This window comes from Eubalaena glacialis, chromosome 2 (genome assembly GCF_028564815.1).
Source record: "Eubalaena glacialis isolate mEubGla1 chromosome 2, mEubGla1.1.hap2.+ XY, whole genome shotgun sequence".
In the NCBI taxonomy this organism is placed as follows: Eukaryota; Metazoa; Chordata; class Mammalia; order Artiodactyla; family Balaenidae; genus Eubalaena; species Eubalaena glacialis.
In genome coordinates this window covers 186601820-186625711 of record NC_083717.1, presented here as the reverse complement: position 1 = coordinate 186625711, position 23892 = coordinate 186601820, and the positions used below count along the sequence as shown (strand labels likewise).

General features: G+C 43.8%; 1 protein-coding gene across 1 annotated transcript; it reads left to right on the top strand.

The window, feature by feature from the left end:
* Nucleotides 1-14290: 14290 nt before the first annotated feature.
* LOC133085690 (ras-related protein Rab-2A-like) lies at nucleotides 14291-15293 on the top strand. The gene has a single exon (XM_061182859.1). The coding sequence runs from the start codon at nucleotides 14291-14293 to the stop codon at nucleotides 14921-14923; it is 633 nt and encodes a 210-aa protein (XP_061038842.1). The 3' UTR covers nucleotides 14924-15293.
* Nucleotides 15294-23892: the final 8599 nt, after the last annotated feature.

Here is a 23892-nt window from a genome sequence, read left to right as displayed (position 1 = left end):
GAATTTTTTTTACCCCTTTGTCTGCAAAATGAGAATGATAATAAATGAGGGTAATACTGGACCTGCTTTGTAGGGTTATCATGAGGAATAAATGAAGTAAGGCATGGGATAAATTCAATTTGAGTTCTGGTACATCATAAGCATTCATTACATGTTAACAGACATTAGGATGTCTACCCACCATCTCCACATGGCACACATGATATTCACAACCCCCAGGCTAGTCAGGATTCTCACTGAAACTCCGCATCTGAGCCTAGCCTCCTTCTCAGCCCTTGTAGCCCACTCATCTCAGCACCACTCATGCTCTCAATTGCCCCACTCAAGCAGCCAGCTCATGCCCTGTTTGCCCCAAGCTCCTTGCAGGTGATCAGGAACTATGCTCGTTTGTTCATGCATTCATTCATTCAACAAGTGCGTACCTAGCACCTCCTCCATGCCAAACCCTGGGCTGGCAGTTGGGGCCATGGAGACACATCAGTCTCCTTCTCCCACCCTTGCTGAGCTCATCTGAATGGGTAACAGACACAAATGGCTCCACTCCACAGCTGGAGGGACAGGCGGTGCTTTGGAAGCACAGGACATGATTCCTTCCAAGTAGGTCATGTTCAACTAGAACTTGAAGGCAGGAGATGCTAAGAGCCTCCTGAGCTAAAGAAAGGGTGAGGAAAGGAACCAAGGTGGTCAAAGGCATGGAGGCAGGAAGCTACAAGGATTGTGAGAGGAAAGGTTCTGTGATGCAGAACCCAGGCCCACCAGGAAGAACTCTGTAATCAGAGATGAGGCTGCTAATTCCATGCTAAGGGCTGCTAGATGCTTGAGCAAAGGCTTGATGTAATCAGGGCTGCTCCGCAGGATGATGAATAGGGCAAGTTGGGAGGATGGGTTGTGACAGGGTGGGAAGGCTCAGATGCCGTCTGAAGACCACTGGACAGTGGTGGTCTTCATTCACTTGTTCACTCATTCGTCCGAGAAACGGTTATTGTGTTCCCGATGACAGGCAACAGCTGTGCGTCTTTGAATGGGACCCCTGAGCCTTCCTGGGCCTCCAGGAACCTTCTTCCGTCCATGAAGGAAAGATGTCAACATTCAGGGACTGAGGTTGTGCTGTCTGAAGCCAGGTCTTGGGCACAGGTTGCTTTCTGGAGTCTCCTGCAGCCTCAGGACTCCGCCCTGCCCAACCAGCAGTATTGGACTTGAGGACTTAAAAATATTTCATCAGCCTTTCCCAAGCTCCACTACAGTCTCATCTCTCTGATTGCAAAGGAAGATATTTCCATATCATCGGGGCACACATGGTGGGTGCTTGCTCAGAAACTGGATATCCCATGAATGTCAATATCCTCTGAAAGGAAATCCTCTCCAGACAGATGAGGAATCACGGATGCAAAGAGGGGATTTTAATCCGTTGAGCCTTGACATCACGCACAGATACTATGACTGGGAACTTTAATGGCCTTCACTTAACCCTCCAAAAACCCTAGGAAGAAGGTATTTGTACTCTCAAGTTCCCAAGGACCAAACTGAGGACCAGGGAGACAAAACAAGACATTTGCCTCAAGTCACAAAACAAAGACACAACAGAGCTGGGACCTAAGTCAGCTGGGGCTGGTTCCACATCCCACGTTCTTTCTGCTGTATCACTGTTTGGAATCACACTGGCCTCCTCCCCTGTCCTGCACATCTCATCCTCTGGGACTTGGGGTGGCCCCTGCATATCTCAGGATCTCTGGTATGATGGCTCACCCCGGCTCAAGGAGAAGCGTACTGCTGTGGTAACATGATCCAGGGAGGAAATACCACTTTAATGCATCTCGTCCATCACCCACTCCAACAGGAAAAACAAGTTATTAAACATGCCCCGTGTGCCCTTTCAAATCCTGGCAGAGAGCAACAATGAAAACTTCTCATTGCAGGAGTCACCCTGGAGACAAATGAAAGGAAACTGAATGTAAAATGGGGGGAGAGAGGATTTCTGTGGGGATCTGGGTAACTTCAGGGTTGTTCAGAGAGATGAGCATTTTACAGATGGTTTGCCAACAGTCTTTGGATAGAAACTCTCAAAAACAAGCCCAGAAGACTTCTCTGGTGGCGCAGTGGTTAAGAATCCGCCTGCCAATGCAGGGGACACGGGTTCGAGCCCTGGTCTGGGAAGATCCCACATGCCGCGGAGCAACTAACCCCATGCGCCATTAACGACTGAGCCTGTGTCTGGAGCCCGTGTGCCACAACCACTGAGCCTTCATGCCACAACTACTGAAGCCCGTGCGCCTAGAGCCCGTGCTCCACAACAAAGAGAAGCCACCACAATAAGAAGCCTGTGCACTGCAATGAAGAGTAGCCCCTGCTTGCCGCCAACTAGAGAAAGCCCATGCGCAGAAACGAAGACCCAGCACAGCCAAAAAAATAAATAAATAAAATAAATTTATTAAGAAAAAGCCTAGAAAATGTGTGGTCAGTGAAAAATAGCATTTATCAATATGAATATAAGTTGTGCACACACATTCATTTATAACAATGCTTTCTAACTTAAACAATAAAAGATGTTCATTAAAGAAAAAAATGAAAGTAATAGAAGCAGGAAGGGAGGAGAAATCGCCTTTGGTTCTACTCTTTTGCTTCCTTCCCTCGGCCAGTAAACAGGTTCTCTCAGAAATAGACTCACAGGTAACATCTGATTCACTTCATTCTACTTCTCTTTTCACCTGTTCAAAGCTATGATTTGGAGGGAAGAGGAAGTATTTATTTAACATCTACAATGTGCCAGGCAAGTACTTACTGCATTGCTCTTGTTGCCTTATTTAATTCTCATAATGATACTGTGAGGTCAGTATCATTATCCCTGTTTTATGGAGGAGGAAACTGAAACTCAGAGAGGTTCAAAAACTTACCCAAGTCATACGGCTTCTAAGTGGTGTAGACAGATTCCCACTGGGCTCCAACAAGACTCCAAAGTCCCTTTTACGCCTGGTACCTTGGGGGAAACACACGGAATAAGATTAAGACTTGGCCCTTATTCTCCAATTGCTCACAGTTGAACAGGGATGGTTAGATACACATGGGATTTATCTGAAGGCCAGACAAAATACAAATGGTAACAAAATGCAAATGGTAAGAAGATGTTTCGTTTAATTTAAATCCTTTGAGAATTCACAGAAGGAGCGTGGTACTTTCAGTTGGAGGAAGGCAAAGGGGGATCAGATTAATGGAAGGGGTGACATTTGACCTGATTCTTGAGAACAGGGTGGGATTTTAAAAGCCATACCGGTGGGGGGGAAGGAATGAAGGGCATTCTAGGCAGAGGTAACAGCCTGAAGAAAGAAAAGAGGTAGAACACTCAACAGCCACGAACAGGGGTTAGATTCATTTGGCTGGAACTTAAGGATGTATGAGTGGAAGACACAGAAAATGAAGCTGGAAATGAGGTTAGAGACAGATATTGAAGGACCATGAATGCTTGACTAAGAATCTGAATTTCTGTTATTGAACAGGGGAGTGACATGCTCTGACTAATAGTTTAAGAAAATCTCTCTAGCAGTAGAAGGCTGCAATCATCACAGAGAAAAGGGTGTTGATAACGGTGATGGGGAGGATAAGAGGAGGAAAGTACTGGAATATGAGATACGTTAGAGATGAGATTTCTGACCTGAGTTACAGATGGTGGAGCCATCAGTTGGGAGAGGGAACTTGGGGAGAGAAGCCTACTTGGAGGAAAAATACGACATCAACTTTTGTCCATTTGAGTTTGAGGTGCCTGTGAGGCATTTAAAGTGGAATGTCGAGTAGATGGTGGCTGTATGTGTCCAGCAGTAGAGACACTGGTCTAGCCAGTTTTAGCATATCCCATCGTAGACCCAGTGGGGGCTTTGGAGATGATCCATTCCAGTCTCATCATCCCTACAGCAAGCTGCATTGATTAGGTCTGCTAAAAATTCATGGTCTTTCCTAGATCAGGCCACCCATGTCATTGTTAAAACCTTTTACTTGTCCTTTTTCAGCTTCCTTTCCCACTTCATTTCCTCTCTCCTTGCTCCATAAATTCTCCCCTCTTTTTTCCTGCTTCTTTAACCTCCTCTTCTCAACTGCCTTCATGCTCAGATCTCTTTCACTTCAGCTGTCCTCCGATCTCTCACCTGTTGTTCTCTTCCCAACTTGTCAAGAGTTATCTTTAATGCCATTCACTGTCTTCCCTTCACTTCTTAGCCCATTAAAACTGGCTTTTACCTCCACCATCCTCTCGGAACTGCTCTTAGCAAGGTCAACAGTGAGCTTCTGAGAACCAATGGGACGTGTTCCTTCCATGCCTCGTCCCACTATGCTTGTCTCTGAGATTTGACTCTGCTGATCCCTGGATTTTTTTGAATCTCCTTATTCCCAAGGCTTCCACAGCATTGCAGCTTCTGGTTTATCGCATCCCACTTTCATTCTTTCCCGGGATTCATCATAGGCTCCTTCTGTTTCCATCCTTTACATGTTATTTCTTAACATTCTATTCTCAGCCTGTGGCTCTTTTAATTTTATACACACCCTTGCTTGGGGGCTCTTGTTCAGTGCCATTGTTCAAATGACCAACTAAATATTAACAACTCCAAAGATCGTATCATCATGCAAAACTCCTCAACAAAATACTAGCAAACAGAATCCAACAACACATTAAAAGGATCATACACCATGATCAAGGGGATTTATCCCAGGGACGCAAGGATTCTTCAATAGACACAAATCAATCAATGTGATAAACCATATTAACAAATTGAAAAATAAAATGATCATCTCAATAGATGCAGAAAAAGATTTTGACAAAATTCAACAGCCATTTATGATAAAAACTCTCCAGAAAGTGGGCATAGAGGGAACCTACCTCAACATAATAAAGGCCATATACGACAAACCCACAGCAAACATCATTCTCAATGGTGAAAACCTGAAAGCATTTCCTCTAAGATCAGGAACAAGACAAGGATGTTCGCTCTCACCACTCTTATTCAACATAGTTTTGGAAGTCCTAGCCATGGCAATCAGAGAAGAAAAAGAAATAAAAGGAATACAAATTGGAAAAGAAGAAGTAAAACTGTCACTGTTTGCAGATGACATGATACTATACATAGAGAATCCTAAAGATGCCACCAGAAAACTACTAGAGCTAATCAATGAATTTGGTAAAGTTGCAGGATACAAAATTAATGCACAGAAATCTTTTGCATTCCTATACACTAATGATGAAAAATCTGCAAGAGGAATTAAGCAAACAATCCCATTTACCACTGCAACAAACATAATAAAATACCTAGGAATAAACCTACCTAGGGAGACAAAAGACCTGTATGCAGAAAACTATAAGACACTGATGAAAGAAATTAAAGATGATACAAACAGATGGAGCGATATACCATGTTCTTGGATTGGAAGAATAAATATTGTGAAAATGACTATACTGCCCAAAGCAATTTACAGATTCAATGCAATCCCTATCAAATTACCAATGGCATTTTTTACAGAACTAGAACAAAAAAATCTTAAAATGTGTATGGAGACACAAAAGACCCCAAATAGCCAAAGCAGTCTTGAGGGGAAAAAAATGGAGCTGGAGGAATCAGGCTCCCCTACTTCAGACTATACTACAAAGCTACAGTAATCAAGACAGTATGGTACTGGCACAAAAACAGAAATATAGATCAATGGAACAGGATAGAAAGCCCAGAGGTAAACCCACACACTTATGGTCAACTAATCTATGACAAAAGAGGCACGGATATACAACGGAGAAAAAACAGTCTCTTCAATAAGTGGTGCTGGGAAAACTGGACAGCTACATGTAAAAGGATGAAATTAGAACACTCCCTAACACCATACACAAAAATAAACTCAAAATAGATTCGAGACCTAAATGTAAGACTGGACACTACAAAACTCTTAGAGGAAAACATAGGAAGAACACTCTTTGACATAAATCACAGCAAGATCTTTTTTGATCCACCTCCTAAAGTAATGGAAATAAAAACAAAAATAAACAAATGGGACCTAATGAAACTTCAAAGCTTTTGCAAAGCAAAGGAAACTATAAACAAGATCAAAAGACAACCCTCAGAATGGGAGAAAATATTTGCAAACGAATCAATGGACAAAGGATTAATCTCCAAAATATATAAACAGCTCATGCAGCTCAATATTAAAAAAACAAACAACCCAATCCAAAAATGGGCAGAAGACCTAAATAGACATTTCTCCAAAGAAGACATATAGATGGCCAAGAAGTACATGAAAAGCTGCTCAACATCACTAATTATTAGAGAAATGCAAATCAAAACTACAATGAGGTATCACCTCACACCAGTTAGAATGGGCATCATCAGAAAATCTACAAACAACAAATGCTGGAGAGGGTGTGGAGAAAAGGGAACCCTCCTGCACTGTTGGTGGGAATGTAAATTGATACAGCCACTATGGAGAACAGTATGGAGGTTCCTTAAGAAACGAAAAATAGAATTACCATATGACACAGCAATCCCACTACTGGGCATATACCCAGAGAAAACCATAATTCAAAAAGACACATGCACTGCAATGTTCATTGAAGCAGTATTTACAATAGCCAGGTCATGGAAGCAACCTAAATGCCCATCAACAGATGAACAGATAAAGAAGATGTGGTACATATATACAATGGAATATTACTCAGCCATGAAAAGGAATGAAACTGGGTCATTTGTAGAGATGTGGATGGATCTAGAGACTGTCACACAGAGTGAAGTAAGTCAGAAAGAGAAAAACAAATATCGTATATTAACGCATATATGTGGAACCTAGAAAAATGTTACAGATGAACCGGTTTGCAGGGCAGAAATAGAGACACAGATGTAGAGAACAAACGTATGGACACCAAGGGGGGAAAGCGGCAGGAGGGTGGGGTGGTGGTGTGATGAATTGGGAGATTGGGATTGACATATAGACACTAATATGTATAAAATGGATAACTAATAAGAACCTGCTGTATAAAAAAATAAATTTAAAAAAGTCTAAAATAAAAAAAAAAGATTGTATCATCAGCCAGAACTTCTTCCAATGAGCCAGACTCATACATATCTGCATTCCAGACCCTTCCACCTTGACACATCATTGGCTCCTCAAACTCAACGTGTCCAAAAGTGCCCTCTCTCTCTCTCTCTTAGTCAGTGGCATGACTATCTACTTGGTTAAACCTTGAAGTCATCCTTGACTCTTCCTCCCCTTACCCTTCACATCCAATAGATCTCCCAGTTCTGATTATTCTACCTCCCAAACATCTCTGAACCCGTTTCCTTCCTCAATATCTCCCAATGGTTCATATATTCTTAACGTCTCTCCCCGAATTCCTATAACCCTCTCCTCACTAGTCTCCTCTATACAGCTTTGTTTTCTTCAAAACTATCCTCTATACTGTTAAAGATAAATCCTGCAGAATCACTCTCCTTTGGAAAACATTTCCAAGACCCTTGATTACCCATAAACAGTGTTTGCCAAAGAGATTTTTAAAATACTGGTTTTTCAGAGTGTTACAAATTATTACCAAGTCAATAAATTGAACAGTTTTCTTCACTGAAGGATTCTCAGTTCCCTAATGTGCTACAGTTTATTAGGAATCTCTAAAGCATTGCCCATGCATACTTGGCCTTGGGACTTTTTCCCAAGGACCATGTCACAAGGCCAGTTTTCTAAGAAACATGCTTCAGAACTCAATTAGTCTACACAATAAACAGGGTTCCATACTGTTCTCCATAAAGAGAAAGACAAATATCATATGATATCACTTATATGTGGAATCTAAAAAATATCGTACAAATGAACCTATTTACAAAACAGAAATAGAGTCACAAATGTAGAAAACAGACCTACGGTTACCAGGGGGGAAAGGTGGGGAGGGATAAATTGAGAGATTGAGATTGACATATACACACTACTATATATAAAATAGATAACGAATAAGGACCTAATGCATAGCACAGGGAACTCTACTCAATACTCTGTAATGACCTATATGGGAAAAGAATCTAAAAAAGAGTGGACAAATGTATATGTATAACAGATTCACTTTGCTGTACGGCAGAAACTAACACAACATTGTTAAACAACTGTAGTCCAATAAAAATTTTTTAAAAAAGAGAGAGTTCCAGAGCTGGACATGGAAGGTCCTGTGATGTTCCTCCTGTGACTGCTCTAGCCTAACTCCTACCATGCCCTGCCTCACCTCCTAGGCTGTGGGAATAGCATACACACGTCCCACCCTACCTTTGTCATCCTGTCTCTCACCTCTATGAACTAAGAATGTCACCTGCCATATCAGTAAACAAAGGATGTCGCAGCCATCAAGCCATCACATTACAGCCACCTGGATGGTGAGCCCTGAGGGAACTCAGGATGGAAACAATGCCTATCCTGCAGCCACTCCCTGAGGGTGCACCCTGAGGAAACTCGGGGTGAGAAAGCACAGGATACTGGCCCCAGATATCTGAAGTGCACATCAGAGGAATGATTTCAGTAAGCCCAGACTCTTGCATCTTCCCATACATAGAAGAGAGCTAATTTCATTAACTTGAGATATCTGGTTTTCCTTATTTAACAGTAATCTTTTGATGTTCCGACTACCTGGTCTTTTGTTGCAAAAACCCCTATATATCCTGGCTCCCCCCTTGCCTCTCGGAATTATCTGAGATGCTGTGTCCTGGGCTTAAGTCTTCAGATTTGTCCACCAAATAAAACATAACCCTCAACTTTTAGGCTGTGCCTTTTTTTTCAGTTGACACCTCCTTGCTGTGTCCTCTGTTTGGATTGTTCCTCCAATCTATCTTCACATGACTAATTTCTAAGAGTTCTTCACATCTCAGCATAATTGTCACCTGCTCCGGGAAGCCCAGATCATGGAATTACACAATGGGGGAGTCAAGTAGCTAGAGGAGAATTGGGGCCAGCTCATACCCTGCCAATCATAGAGGGGCCAAGAAAGCGTCTAGTGAGTTACCAGGACTGGCCCGGGCCCCATCCAGGGCTGCTTACCCCATGGAGGAGAGGAGTGGGAGGGAAGCTCTACCCTCTAGAGTCTGCATAGGCCAATAGGAAGAGCCCAGAAGGGTCCAAGACACTCATGTACAGTCCCTTTACCCATCCCTCCAGCCAATTAAGTCGTTCTTCCTGCTTCCAGAAGTAGTCAATTGATAGGAGTGGACTAAAGGGTAGAAGCCACTTTCCAACATTTCCAAAAGAAAAAAAAGTTTCTATTTTACAGACCAAGGTAGAAAACTTGATTAAGAGAGAAAATAGTTTCTCCTTCACAAAAAACATTCTTAATAATAGTCTTAACAATAACAGGGAAATTGGCCATTTAAGTGCATCAAAAGAGCCACATAGAAGCCATGGCCTGCTGGCTTAACACAGGTGATGCCTTCTGAAATTCTTCTTGTGGCTCTGAGAAGGGGGACACAACAGAGCCTAGAAACAGAAAGTAAATAGGGATCAAATGGTTCCCTTTCCTGGCTGTTTGGAGAACTGAATTTTAAGTCTTTGATGAGCATTACCACGGTCTGAGTTACAGAAGTCACTCTCACTCCCCGTTTCTCATTTTCTCTGCAATCCCTCTGGTTATTCTAATTAGGAAGGTGCTTGGACTACATACTCAGCTTCTGTTTCTCTTTCTCCAAATGTATTCTGGATGCCCACTGTTTCACTCCGTTGTCCATGCCCTGAGGATCACTCCTTCCTTCCAAACGTTGGCTTCTTTTCCATTTTGCCTCCACTCAGCCCCTCTGGTTCCCATCAATCTAATTCGTCTCTGTCTCCCAAACCTTGGACTGCCCACGACGAGAGGAATGCAAAATGCTAAGTGCTAAATGCTGTGAAGCTGTTTCTCCATTGAATGCATCAGCAACTCTCTCCCCAGAAAGATGCCATTGTCTTTCCTTTGGTCCAGACCCACCTCGTTTCTGGCTGTCCCACCTTATTCTGATAGAGGTTGAGACACAGCTTGGTGCCGTGTAAGGGGCAGGCCTTGGTGTCCACAAAGCTCTGCTGCTTTAAGCAGTAAACAGCTGCTTCAGTTTAAGACACTTAACTAGTCTGGGCCTCAATTTCCCCATCTGTCAATGGAGATAATAATATACAAGGCAGAAAATTTGTGATAACAAATTAAAGGACCTCAGCACTGAAAAGCCCATAAATCCATCAGTTCACTGGAGACAGGCTGGGGTTTTCAGACCTTCCTGAAGAGTCATTCCTCATCATTAGGTGGTTGTGAGGCTCAGACGTGAATATGAGTGCGATGCCTGCAGTTCAATTCCAGGCTGATAGGAGCTCCCTTCCAGCCCTCGATCTTCCACGTGTCCCAGTGTCCTGTTCCTCCTGAACCCCCCAAGACCCTCTGAAAGATGCAGTTAACCCCCCGGCCTCCCTTTGAGCTGGACTCCCACCCTCCATGCCCTCTACTTACTTTACGTTGCCAGCTTACTGAGCCCTAATCACCTGTTTCATTAAAAATGGCTAAATTGATAAATGCCAATTGCTCAGAGAGAGAGAGAGAGAGAATACTTTAAAGAATGGTGTATGCAATAGACTCAGGGGACAAGCCACATAAATGAGGGCTTATCTTCTGTCTGGAATTTAGTGAACTCTTTCCAGATTTTAATTACATTTCTCAAAAACAAAAACAATACCCATTCTGCTATGAGGGGTTCACCCCCGTTTCATGGAGAGCAGAGCCAGCTGTGTTAACTGGCAGAAAAACAGTCAAGAGACAATCACAGGGGCTTCCCTGGTGGCGCAGTGGTTAAGAATCCGCCTGCCAATGCAGGGGACACGGGTTCGTGCCCCGGTCCGGGAAGATCCCACATGCCGCGGAACAACTGGGCCCGTGAGCCACAACTACTGAGCCTGCGCGTCTGGAGCCTGTGCTCCGCAACAAGAGAGGCCGTGACAGTGAGAGGCCCGCGCACCGCGATGAAGAGTGGCCCCTGCTCGCCACAACTAGAGAAAGCCCTCGCACAGAAACGAAGACCCAACACAGCCAAAAATAAATAAATAAATAAATAAATTTTTAAAAAAAGAGACAATCAGCTCACGGGGAGTGGGCAGGACAGCTGCCAAGCGCTGTGCTGACGGCTCCGCGTGGCATCTTCACAACAAGCAGGGGAGGTAGTGACTATTATTATCCCCGTTTTGCAGGTGGGGAAACTGAGGGTCAGGCAGGTTAAGCCATTTGCTCAAGGTGAGAAGGTATGGGCCCAGCGGAGCTAAAGCATGAACACGGCCGTCAGATCCCAGAGATCGTGTTCCCACTCCCAGGGCACCCTGCCTAAGGGAGGGAGAGAGACATACACGTCCCCCAGAGTTCACCATCGCAAATGACTGCAGGAATTGAACAGCCCCAGATCCCTCCTAACTTTGTAAACAGCAGCTCTGCAAGTGTAGAAACAGCCCTTGGACCTGGACTCAAAGGACCATCATTTGAGATTTGAATGATTCGAGGTTTCAGTTCTTGTTGGAAAAGTCACTCAACCTCCCTTCATCTCAGTCTACTCATCTATAAAACGGAGCTAATGATCTTCACTCTATGAACCTTCCAAGGTCGTTGGGGTGAAACAAGGAAGACACCAGACGTGAAGAGTCATGACCCAGGAACCCCTCGACAAGCTTTGTTATTGAAGGTAGAGGAGTCACGCTCAGCAAGGCTCTCTGTTCTCTGAGTTCAGGCAATGGGTGCAGAGAAGAAGGGTGATGCCCCACTGGTAGCTGCGGTGATTGAGGAATGTGGTGGCTTTTGTGCCTCCTGGTTCTGGGGGGTTCTCTCCATGAGTAGCTGGAACTGACCAAGTCCCCTGAACCTGACCGGAGAGATGCCCGTTTCGGTTCCATCAGGATGGGCTCTGTGGATGCTGCCTGGTGAAACATGTCAGCATGGAACAGTCTTGCTGGAATGCGCCCTTCAAGGCAGCCTGGATGGCTCACCCCCATCCCTCCAGCCCGACCTTTTGATCAGGAGGTAGGGGATGCTGACAGCTCAGGTAGAGTTCTCAGCCACGTTTTCCTTAAACAGGTACAATAGTGTCTGGGGATTCGTGTGCTGCGCCTTAAAGAGAGCTGGAGCAAGAACGAGGAAATGCAGCCCTCACATCTACACTTCTCATGAGGAATTCCCTAGATCAGGGGTTCTCTACTCCAGTGATTCTGGTCCCCAAGGGCATTTGGCCGTGTCTGGAGACATTTTAAGTCGTCACAACTCGGATGTGTGTGTGAGGGTGCCACTGGCATCTAGTGGATGGAGGTCAGGGATGCAGCTGAAAACCCTACAGGGCACAGGACAGACCCCCCCACAAAGAGTGGTCCAGGCCGGAATGTCAGTAGTGCTGAAGTTAGGAAACTTTGGTCTGGATAATATTTCAAGGTCTCCTTAACAGCAGCTGCTGTTACCCCCACTATCCTTTGCTTGTCTTTACTTAATGGCAAATGGCCCTTGGAGGGGGAGGTCCTGACCTACAATGCTTACCACCGTGAGCCCCCAAATGAGAGTTATTACCAAAGAAAGAATCATCTCTTTTGCATGGAATGATGATATTTGCCACCCTATTTTAGATAAGGGTTTTAGACTCATGCTACAGTAGCATACAGGCTAGCTTAACTCATCCAGCTCACTCCGTCTACCATCTCCCTAGTCTGCCATCCCATGAATGATGGTGTTAAGACTTGATCTGATGGTCAGGACAGGTAGGCTTGCAAGGGATAAAGGTCCTTTACATTCAAAGAATTTTCCTTTGCCAGTTAGATCTCTTCTCGTACACAATGAAGCATCGCCTTTGCAAATCACAGTGTTAGTTCAAAATTATATTAAATTCAAATAAGATCCAGCTCAAGCATTCATGCACTCATCAACCTGCCAACAGAAATGTACAGAGCACCCTTTATGCCCAAAACCTTCTGCTCCAGCCTGGAATTCTAAATAAGAAGCGGCGCTGCAACCCACACCGCCGACCACCCCCCTAGCGTGCACACTCGGATGGGAACACATACCTGCAGGGGAACAAGATGGATTTGGTGTGGAGGCTCGTGGTGGAGACTGACAGCTCCAAACCTACTTCCTTTCGTCTTGTGCATGCAGCTAGACGCCATTTCTCACCTTCCTCTGCAGCTGGATGCACCTGGGTCTCTGAGTTCTGGACGGTGAGCTGGAAGTGAGGAGAGTCGCTCACAACTTAGCCCATGAGAACCTCTCGGGCTTGGTCTCTCTTCTTTCCCATCTCCAAGCCAGAGACAGAGGATCCAGCAGCAGACTCCAAGACCCCAGGGTATGGCACAGCCATAGGATGGAAGGGTCCCAGGATGGCCGGGGGAAATACCACCCCTAAGCAAGAATGCCCACGTTGGAGTGAGACGTCAATTTGTATTGCATTAAGCTACTGAAATTTGGGGCATTGTTTTCACAGCAGCTAGGGTTACTTGTCCTAACTAATAGCAGATGTGCACCCAACCGTCCACCCAAGAGGAGCTGATTCTCCTTTGTGTCCCCATTATGATTTATAAAGACCTTTATCACAATACCTGGAAGGCCTTGCTGCACTAATTTGTTTATCTCTTTGTGTCCCTCCAGTGGTTGCCACAGACTTTTTTCATGGTAGGGGCTTAGGGGTGGCCATCTTACCACCAGGGGAGATAGGAAACTTGTCTTGAAGCTATAACTGCCTAGAAAATGCACCATTTCACTCTCAACCTAAAAAATAAGAAGATACATTTTGTTGGCATTTTTTCCAGCAAGGATTCTCCCCTAGATTCAACTAGGAAGGCAAAGTCAACATTCTACCAGGGTTCTTCTCCATTTTTATTCTCCTCTTAAAAAAATATAATAAAAGACTGTAATGCTATTTTGTTTGGAGCAGTCGAAGGTATGAGCCTACGTCCTCCCTGTAGCAATGCATGTTGCATTGAAGAATCACCCAGCTGTGCTACCTGCTTTTGAAAAGAGACCAGAGACTGCCCTAGGGGTCCAGGAGCCATCGGAGGATCTGGGCGGAAGACAATGGTCAGACTCGGGGGCTATTAAAACCAGAAGAGAGAGGCGGGGCGGAGGCGCCGCGGCCGCTGTTATCGTTCAACTGGGCTCCGCTGGGCGCTGTCTCGCTTGCCTCCGACCGTGTCGATTTCTCCCGCTTCCTCGCGGCCCTTCACTCCCGGCGGCGGCGGCGGGCGGAGCCCGGCGTTTCGAGGCCGAGCGGCGCCGTGGGGAGGGGCGCGGAGGAGGAGGAGCCGTGTGCCCTGTCGCCGGGCAGCCGCGGCCATGGCGTACGTCTGTCTCTTCAAGTACGTTATCATCGGCGACACAGGTGTTGGTAAATCATGCTTATTGCTACAGTTTACAGACAAGAGGTTTCAGCCAGTGCATGACGTTACTGTTGGTGTCGAGTTCGGTGCTCGAATGATAACTGTGGATGGGAAACAGATAAAACTTCAGATTTGGGATACAGCAGGTCAGGAGTCCTTTCGTTCCATCACAAGGTCGTATTACAGAGGTGCAGCAGGGGCTTTACTAGTGTATGATATTACAAGGAGAGACACATTCAACCACTTGACAACCTGGTTAGAATATGCCCGCCAGCATTCCAACATGGTCATTATGCTTATTGGAAATAAAAGTGATTTAGAATTTAGAAGAGAAGTAAAAAAAGAAGAAGGTGAAGCTTTTGCACGAGAACATGGACTTATCTTCATGGAAACTTCTGCTAAAACTGCTTCTAATGTAGAAGAGGCATTTATTAATACAGCAAAAGAAATTTATGAAAAAATCCAAGAAGGAGTCTTTGACATTAATAATGAGGCAAATGGCATTAAAATTGGCCCTCAGCATGCTGCTACTAACGCCACGCACGCAGGCAGTCGGGGAGGACAGCAGGCCGGGGAAAGCTGCTGTTGAGTTTGTTTTTACTGTCTCGCTGCCCAGAAGGGGCTCCTCACCTATTCTTTCACCCTCTCCTCCTGCCCAGCTGAGACATGAAACTCTTCCAAATGGCTTTATGCCACAGAAGAAGACTTTCATCCTTCAAATTCTTGGGTAACTTTGAATAAATGGTTAATGTTCACTTAAAAAGACAGATTTTGGAGATTGTATTCCTATCTATTTGCATCTGATTTCTAGGTCAATTGACGTGATTATTTTTGTTAAACGTTGTCTTGTGCCCTTACCTACGAACTGAATTGTATTGAACACTACAAAGTCATCTTGAGTATTTTAAATCGGTTCGTGTAGTTAGGTTTCCCCACACCTGTGGTTACCTAATGTTTAATATTATGGAATTGTCCTCAAAAGTTTTGTCAATTTTCAAGGCTATAAGGAAAACAGAAGGACTCTTTTAATTCTGTATTTATCATTTACTTTCTGTATATATAGTTTAATAACCTGCTTGGGTGTCATTTGCCAAGCTTGGATTCTTTAATGCATTTGCATAAATTCTATACTGTTTAGAGCTTAAAGCTACAGAAGCATCGTTAGGAATTGCTTGGACACTGAATTTTAAACTTTTTGACATTGTTAACAAGCATGGTCATCTTTTTCTTGTCACTAGTCCAAGAGAAATATGCTTAATGTACATTTTAAAGGCTATGTATGTGTTAACCTGTTTTAATGCCAAAAGTTTGCTATTTGTCCACAGTTTCTTTAAGACCTCTTCAGAAAAGGATTTATTTGCCTTAATGCATACTGTTGGGTAAAAACACAGTATAATGAGTGAGGTGGGCGGAAGAAAGAACTCCCCCCCCCCCCCCCCCCCCCGCCTGAGAGACGCCAGGAGGAATGACTGTCCACATTTAGATGGCACATTATGAGGACTTTAATCTTCCCTTGAACACAATCACGTTTTCTTTTTCTTTTATTCACATGATTTCTAAGTATATTTTTCACGCAGGACAGTTTTTCAACCTTGATGTACAGTGACTGTGTAAAATTTTTCTTTCAGTGGCGACCTATAATCTTTAAAATATGGTGAGCATCTCGTCTGTTTTGAAGAGGATATGACAATAAATCGACCAGATGGAAAATCCTGTTAAAAGTAGAAAAGCTTTAGTAATTTGCTCAGTGTGGTGGTTTTATCCTTCTTTTTCTTTTTCTCCCTTGGACTATAATGAAATTGTTATAGCAGTGCAAAATAAAATCCTATGTATAAAAAAAAATTAAAAAATTAAAATAAAACAAGAAGAACCTTAGGAATCATCTCAGGTTGTAGATGGGAAAGCTGAGGCCCCAGGAGGGGTCAGATCACCCAAGGTCATCAGCTGGGAAGCAACAGGTGTCCGAAAGTCTTCACTCTTAAGCATCCCCCACTAAGGTCCAGGTGAAAGCACCTGGGTTCTTCCTAAGGCATCCTTCCACCCTCTGTCCCCAGGATCTAGTGCAAGCAGAGTCATTCATGCTTGCTCCTCGAGAGGAAGGTGTGGGTGTCTGGGGACCTTGGCCCCAGCCTGAAGCCCTGATGTCACACTAGAAGACGACTGGGCCAAGGAGCTGAGTAAGGCTCATGGCAAACATTTCCAGGGAAAATAACCTCTGAGTCACAAGAAGGGTAGCCAGGTGGGTCATGTCCAGCAGCAAAGAGGGGGTCAAAGCCATGGGTCCCAGTACCCCTTGGGGTCATATTGCCTGCAGAATAACTTAGGGGATGGGGTGGATGGGGAGGAGGGGTGAGCGCAACAGAAATCTTGCTCATTGAGCTGCATCTGGGCAACCTGTCCAATTCAGTCCATCTCCAACCCCATGTCCAGTCCGATGTTCATTCGTCTAGACAGGTCACACTTGCTAGAGGTTAAAAGTACAACTCTGGGGCCAGACTGCCTGGGCTTGAATCCCTGTTCTCCTGCTTACCTGTGAGACTTTGGATAATCACTTACCTCTGCTTGACTCAGTTTCCTCCTCTGTAAAATGGGGACATTAATTGTACCTGCTTCATAGGGCTGCTGAGAGGATTACAAGGAGGCTGGCAGCTTATGAGCACTATATAGATACTATATATATACTATACATACATATATATATGAGCATAAATATATGTAAATGTGTATATACGAGATTACTTTATAATATACCTTGTGCTTGTCCGTTTCATGGTTTTACCCCAGGACGAGCCCACCTACCCTGGGGACAATGACTGTCCAGGCTGCTCTATGCATCACGAAAACTCTCTTTTTTGACTTAAACCAAAGGGAACAAATGTCTTCTGCTATCTGCAGTGTGACTGCTGCCGTAAGCTTGGTGGCCCACTGCCCCAAGACTGGCTTTTGGGGAAAAAGACCCAGGAGATGTGATCTAAAGGAGAATAAATATTTCCCCCTGTGTCTGGAATCAAGGGGCATTTGCTTTCAGCTTTGAGGAATCCATTCTTTTCTGTAGCCCCAAATAAATCTTTATGGAGGGAGGAAATTACCAGAGGTAAAACTGAGTCTGTTTAGTGGTGCCTGACTCACTTGGGGACAGCACTGGAATGCCAGTGGGCCCAGGCCCTGCTGGTCATCCCTCTCCCAGAGCAGGCTGCCCACTTAGAGGGCGGAAGTGGGGAAGGGGGCTACACTTCTGTCCTCTGGCCGACATCCTGCAGTGACCTCACCGCTGATGCTCTGGGTGGCCAGGAGAAAGATGCTTCACCTCTTTCTGGGCTTCTCTTTCCTCTTCAGTAAATTTAAGATAATAATGATGAGTCCTGCCTTGTATTATTAGCGTTGATTAAATCACAGATGCAAACACCTTTGCAAAAACACAAAGAGGTATTATTCCAATCAACTCATGGCTGATCTGCCCTCTCCCACCCACCAAACTCAGCCTCTCCTTCCTTTGATAACTCCAAAGGGGTTAAAAGATTTGCATCTTGGCTCTGCCATTTACTAGACTATGCCTTCAGACAATGCATCACTTCTCTGTGAAATGGGGATAATAATAGTACCTCCCTGCAGAATTGCGGTGAGAATTAAATGAACAAATCCATGGTAAAGCACTTAACTCACATCAGTACCTGCCACAAAGCAAATAGACATTGACAGAGATTAGCAGTAAGGGCACACTTAACATCTTGTGTGTAATTTGTCTCTTTTTGTGTCATTCCTATGCGATTGTGGGCTCCTCAAGCACAGGGGCATGACCTTTCTATTTTAATATATTCTCCTTTGCAGTGGGTATGGGATGCCTCCTGCATACCTCTCTCTCTAACGGAGTACAAGGCTCTCACCCCCCCCACCTCACCTCTTTTCCAGCCACTGCTGCCCTGGCCATTTCTGCTGAGCTTTGATCAGCTTTGTACAGGGGTCGCTTGGTCTCAGCTTTTGGCCATGTGTCTCTTATGCCCTGTCCCAGGGCTTCTCTCATGGGTGTCACAATCCTGGGCACTCATCCTTGCCCAACCGGAAGTGTGGGAAGTTAACACCGACGGGCAGGTCTTGACCAATGGGATAGGAGCCGATGCCTCCCACTGCCTTCCCCCAGGAGCATAGTCCTGAGAAGCATTTCATAAAGTGACTCAGAGTGTCCATGGGATGGAGCAGTCACTCAGAGTGGTGGCCAGTTTAATAAGGCCTCCTTGCATTGGGTTCTCCCTTCCTGTTTCACTTCCCCAGGCCCTCCCTCCTGCTCTCTGGTACTGTGTTCTCCAATAAACAGCCCCACTACAGGCCTTTCTCTCAGGTTCTGTCTGCAGGGGGCCCAGGCTAAGACATCCTCTTGCTGTGTTTCCCATCACAGGGAATGGCAACCCCATCCACACTGGTTCCAGGAAAGAATCTGGGGCGAGATTCCCTACTCTTCCTTTCCCTTCTTTACTCCTCCCCTCCAAACAAACCCATCCAAATGATTTTCTTTCTGTTGATTCTATTTTATTTTCTGTTGGTTTGATTTGACTTCCTGTTAATGTTATCCTCCTACTTATTGATTTTACTTTATTTCCTGCTGCTGCTTTTTTATTTCCTGTTGATTCTACTTCCTGCGAGCTTTTTCAACAGCTAGTTTCTCAGCATCTCAGCTGCCTCTGCCTTTGTATGGGCCACCACCATCCTTCTCCCAGCACACAGCAGCAATCTCAACGGTCTCCCTGCTTCCAGCACTCAACAAGGCCAGATCTCAAAGATTCTTGTATAGCTTGCTCTGTAGTTTGAGCTTTACCCTTACTCTGGTGGGAGGGGTATGGCGGGAGTGGAGGGTGGTGATAAGGAGAGTCTAGAGGCAGGGAGGTAATTCAGGAGGCTCCCACAAGAACCCCAGGCAAGAGGTGGTAAAATCCCAAGAAGCGGGAGATTTGGCAATAGATGTTTTGAGATCGCCCTCCACTTCTTGCTTCCTGGGAGTCCTGCAACTCATAACATTCACCTCCCAGATTTCAGTGGGAGGGAGCAGTCTCAGAATCTGAAGAATCCTGCACGTTTGGCATCAGGGGACTCAAGAACCCACCGTGAACAGGCTTCTTGTCCTCAAATAAAAGTGCTGCTTCATCTCCAGGCAGGGAATGGAGCCGCCAAAGGGAATTAAATTAATAAACTGCGTAAGGAGCCTAGACCCACTCCAGCCCTCTCTGTGAATCATCCCAGCACCAATGCCCTCAGCCTCTGTGCTGATTAACAGCAGCACCAGTCTGGGGGGCAGGGAGTCTGAGGTCTGCTATTTATATGTCTATCATTGTTACCCACAGGTGCTTGGTGGGGAGGAGGTCCAGAAAAAGCTTGTCTATGCTTAAACTGAAACTATAATACACTGTTTATTTCGGGACCAAGGAAGGCCATCTAGGGCCCATCTTTTATTTTCTTTTAACTAACATTTTTATGTCAACCATCATATGTAACTCCCCTAATCTTCTGAAGGGACACTTTTCCCCTCCATTTTACAGATGAAGAAACTGAGTCTCAGAGAAGCCAAGTAACTTGACTAAGATCATGCAGTTATGTCTCCATCCCCGCTATATGCTGAAAGTCCCTTTTAATCTTTTCCTTTAAAGGGCTGGTCAGAAAGACTTCTCTGGGTGGAAAGAATAGGCTATAATCATTGGCCCACTTTTCAAAGGTTATTTTTTATCTGGAGCCAAAGGACCTATTCCCTTTCATCCAGAGGCTGCCTGTCTTTTGAGGCCATTCCAGTACCCCTCCCCCACGAGGACCACTGGCAGCTCTCCAGGCCACACCAGCCACTCTTACCTTCAAGTTCCTATAGCACCTAAGCCTGTGCTGATCTTTTGGCTTTTAATTATCAGAATTCCATATAACTTCTCTTTCTTTATTATTTAACACTTGATGGTCATTTCATTTTAACAATAGAAACCTTCTAACTGAATATAGTATACCTACAGCAAATTGTAAATATTGTGAGTGTATATATAGCATGTTAAATGATCACAGACTGCATCCAGCTGTGCCACAGGACCCAGCCCATAAAGGAGAACGTGGCCAGACCCCTAGGAGCTTCCCTGTATCCCCTTCCAGCCACTATCTCCCCAACCCAGAATAACCACTCTCTTGACTTCTGATGCTACAGATTAGCTTTGCTTCTCTTGGTGCTTTCCATAAATGCAAATGTAAATGTCATGCAGTACATACCCCTTTGAGCCTGGCTTCTTCTGCCCACACAATGTCTGCGAGTTCACCCATGGCTGTTTAACTTTCCTCACCTTTCTGTTTGTGGGATTCATCCATTTTGTTGTGCATAGCTGTAATTTGTTCACTCTCATTGCCAAGTTGTATTCCATTGTATGGAAATACCATGATGGAATGAATACCGTTTGACCATTGATGGGCTTTTGAGTGGTTTCCAGTCTGAACAGTTTTGCAGTGAACATCCTAGTCCACGACTTCTGGCGGACACAGGTTCACATTTCTGCGGGGTGTGTACCTGGGAATGGAATTGTTGGGTCATCAGGTACATGTGTTTTCAGCACTAGGAGAAATTGTCAGATGATTTTCCAAATTGCATGAATTTACACTTCTACCAACAGGGCATAAAGATCCAGTTGTTCACAAGCTTACCAGAAGTTGATATTTTCTTTTTCCTTTTATCAATTCTGGTTAGTACACAGTGGTCTCTAATACTGGGTTTAACTTGCATTAAACCTGATGCCTAATGAACTTGAGCTTATTTTCATATGTCTATTGGCCATTTGGATAACCTCTTTCGTGAAGTCCCTATTCAAGTATTTTGCCAATTTATCTACTGGATTGCCTTTTTTTATATTGATTTATAGAAGTTCTTTACATATGTTGTGTAAGAGTCCTTTGTCAGATACATGTACTGAAAATACCTTCTCCCACTTGGTGAGTTGACTTTTTATTCTTTTATAGTGTACTATGTGAGTAGGCTTCCTCAATTTTAATATAGTCCACATTTATTTATTTTTTCTTTATGATTAGTGATTTTACGTTCTACTTAAGAAGCCTGTCTACTTCAGGGTCACAAAGATATTCTGTTATGTTTTCCTTTTAAAGTTTTATTATTTAACCTATCTCATTTAAATCTGCAATCCATCTGGAAATATTTTTTGCACATTGTATAAGATAAGGATTCATTTTGTTTCATGTATATATCCACTTCCCCCCATACCACTGGTTGAGAAGACCATCCTTTCCCCACTGCTTGTCAATTAAAAAAAAGACTTCTAGGATTTTGATTGGGCCTGCATTGAATCAACAGATCAATATAGGGGGAATTACCATCTTAACAATAGTGAATCTTCCAACCCATAAATATTCTATTTCTCTCCATTTATTCAGGCCTTCTTTAATTTCTCTCAGCTATGCTTTGTAGTAGTCAGTGTACAGCTCTTGCACATCTTTTGTCAGATTTCTCCCTAAGCATCTCATATTTGTATGCTATTCTAAATATTTTTAAAATTTCTGATTGTTGGTAATATTGAGAAATACAATTGATTTTTATATACTGATCTTCTAAAATTATTACTTCTAGTAGCTTTTTTAAAAATAGATTTCATCAGATTTCCTACGTAGGCAATCATGTCAACTGTGAATAAAGACAGTTTTCCTTCACCCTTTCCAATCTGATGTCTTTTATACCAGGGGTCCCCAAGCCCCGGTTAGGAGCTGGGCCGCACAGCAGGAGGTGAGGGTGGGCGAGCAAGTGAAGCTTCATCTGCCACTCCCCATCATTGGCATTATCTCCTGAACATCCCCATTCCCCCCACCCCACCCCGGGGTTTCATCTTCCACGAAACCAGTCTCTGGTGCCAAAAAGGTTGGGGACTGCTGTTTTATGTATTTTTCTTAATTTATTGCCCTGACTAGAAACTTCAGCACAATTTTGAATAGAATTTGTGGGAAGAGACATTCTTGCCTTGTTCCTAAACTTAGAAAGCATTAACTATTTACCATTAAGTATGTTAGCTATAGATTTTCATAGATTACCCTTTATCAGATTCGGCAAATTCCCTTTTATTCCTAGTTTCCAGAGACTTTTTATCAGGGATGGATGATGGATTTTGTCAAATGCTTTCTCTGCATTTACTGAGATGATCATATTTTTTTTTCTTTTTTTTTTAGTCTGTGAATATGGTAAATTACATTAATTCATTTCTGAGTGTTCAACTAACCTGGCATTCCTGGGATTTGGTGGGGTTTTTTTGTTTGTTGGTTGGTTTAGTTTATTATGCTTTCTTTTAGTTACTCTTGACTTATGAAATCTTTTATCTTTGCTTAATTTTCCCTAATCTCTGCTAAAGATTATTAATACCTATGTCTTCTCTCCACCACTTCCTTTCAACCAAGATAAGAACTTCAGCATTGATGCACTTAGAGGGTTCCTAACCTCCTGCCCAAAATTATGTTGTTATGTTATGTTTAATACTGGATTTTGAGGAGGATGTTTCTTTAAAAATCATTCCTTATTCATAGAACAATAAGCCTTACATATTCAGTGCCCATTCGTTACTTCCCATTCCATGTCTTTGCCTGCATGATACATTTTGACCACTTACATAGATATTGCTATGGTTGGAACAAAAAGCATAGGGTGTGGGGTAGTGGGGGAGAGGGTAGTGGAGGTTAAAGGCCAGATTATGATGGGCCTTGGCTGCTAAACTAAAGAATTTTTTTCCCAGAAGGCAATAGGAAGGTATAAATCAGGTATAAAGGAAAGGTAATTTTGATATCAAAAGTTATCATAAATGTAAAGTAAATAAAAGTATGGTATTGATGCAGCAATAGATAAATAGGAAAATGGAACATGATAGCTCAGATATATGTCCACACCTATGATCCTATGATAACCTGGCATATGGAAGAAGTATCTCATAGGGCACTAGGTAACAAATGCACTATTTGCTTAATGGAATGAGGAAATTTTGTGTGGAAAAAGTGAACTTTTACTTTACGTAACCCCCCAAAATGGCTTCCAGGCATACTGAAACCTAAATGTTAAAAAAATAAACAAACTTTAATATTTCTGAATCAAATATAACTAAATATGTTTATGACATCAGGGTAGAGGACCCTGGAGGGCTGGGATGTATTTTCCATTTTAGCCATTGTGGTGGGTAGGATTTCACTGTGGTCTAATTGACATTTCCCTGGTGAGTAAGGCGGTTCAGCCCTTTTTATATGTTTGTCGGTCATTTGGATCTCCTCTTCTGTGAAGTGTCTGTTCAAGTCTTTTGCCCACGCTTCTGTTAATTTGTTAGAATTCTTCATGTATTCTGGATGCGAGCAGTTTGCCAGTTCTAGACGTTGCAAATGTAACACTCTGGGTTTTTATTCTCTTTGATGAAGAGAAATCCTTAATTTCATGAAATCCAATTTACCAATGTTATCAAAGGTGAATTTAGGGTTGAGTTTGGTGACTCCCTGTGTCGCTCCACTCCCCGCTCCAGGTGACCCAACAGTTGACGGGAGAATGTGCTTCTGTCACTTCCCAATATAAGA

What these genes read in the sequence shown, in the direction of transcription:
- LOC133085690 (XM_061182859.1), top strand. Translation starts at nt 14,291, where the DNA reads ATGGCGTACGTCTGTCTCTTCAAGTACGTTATCATCGGCGACACAGGT.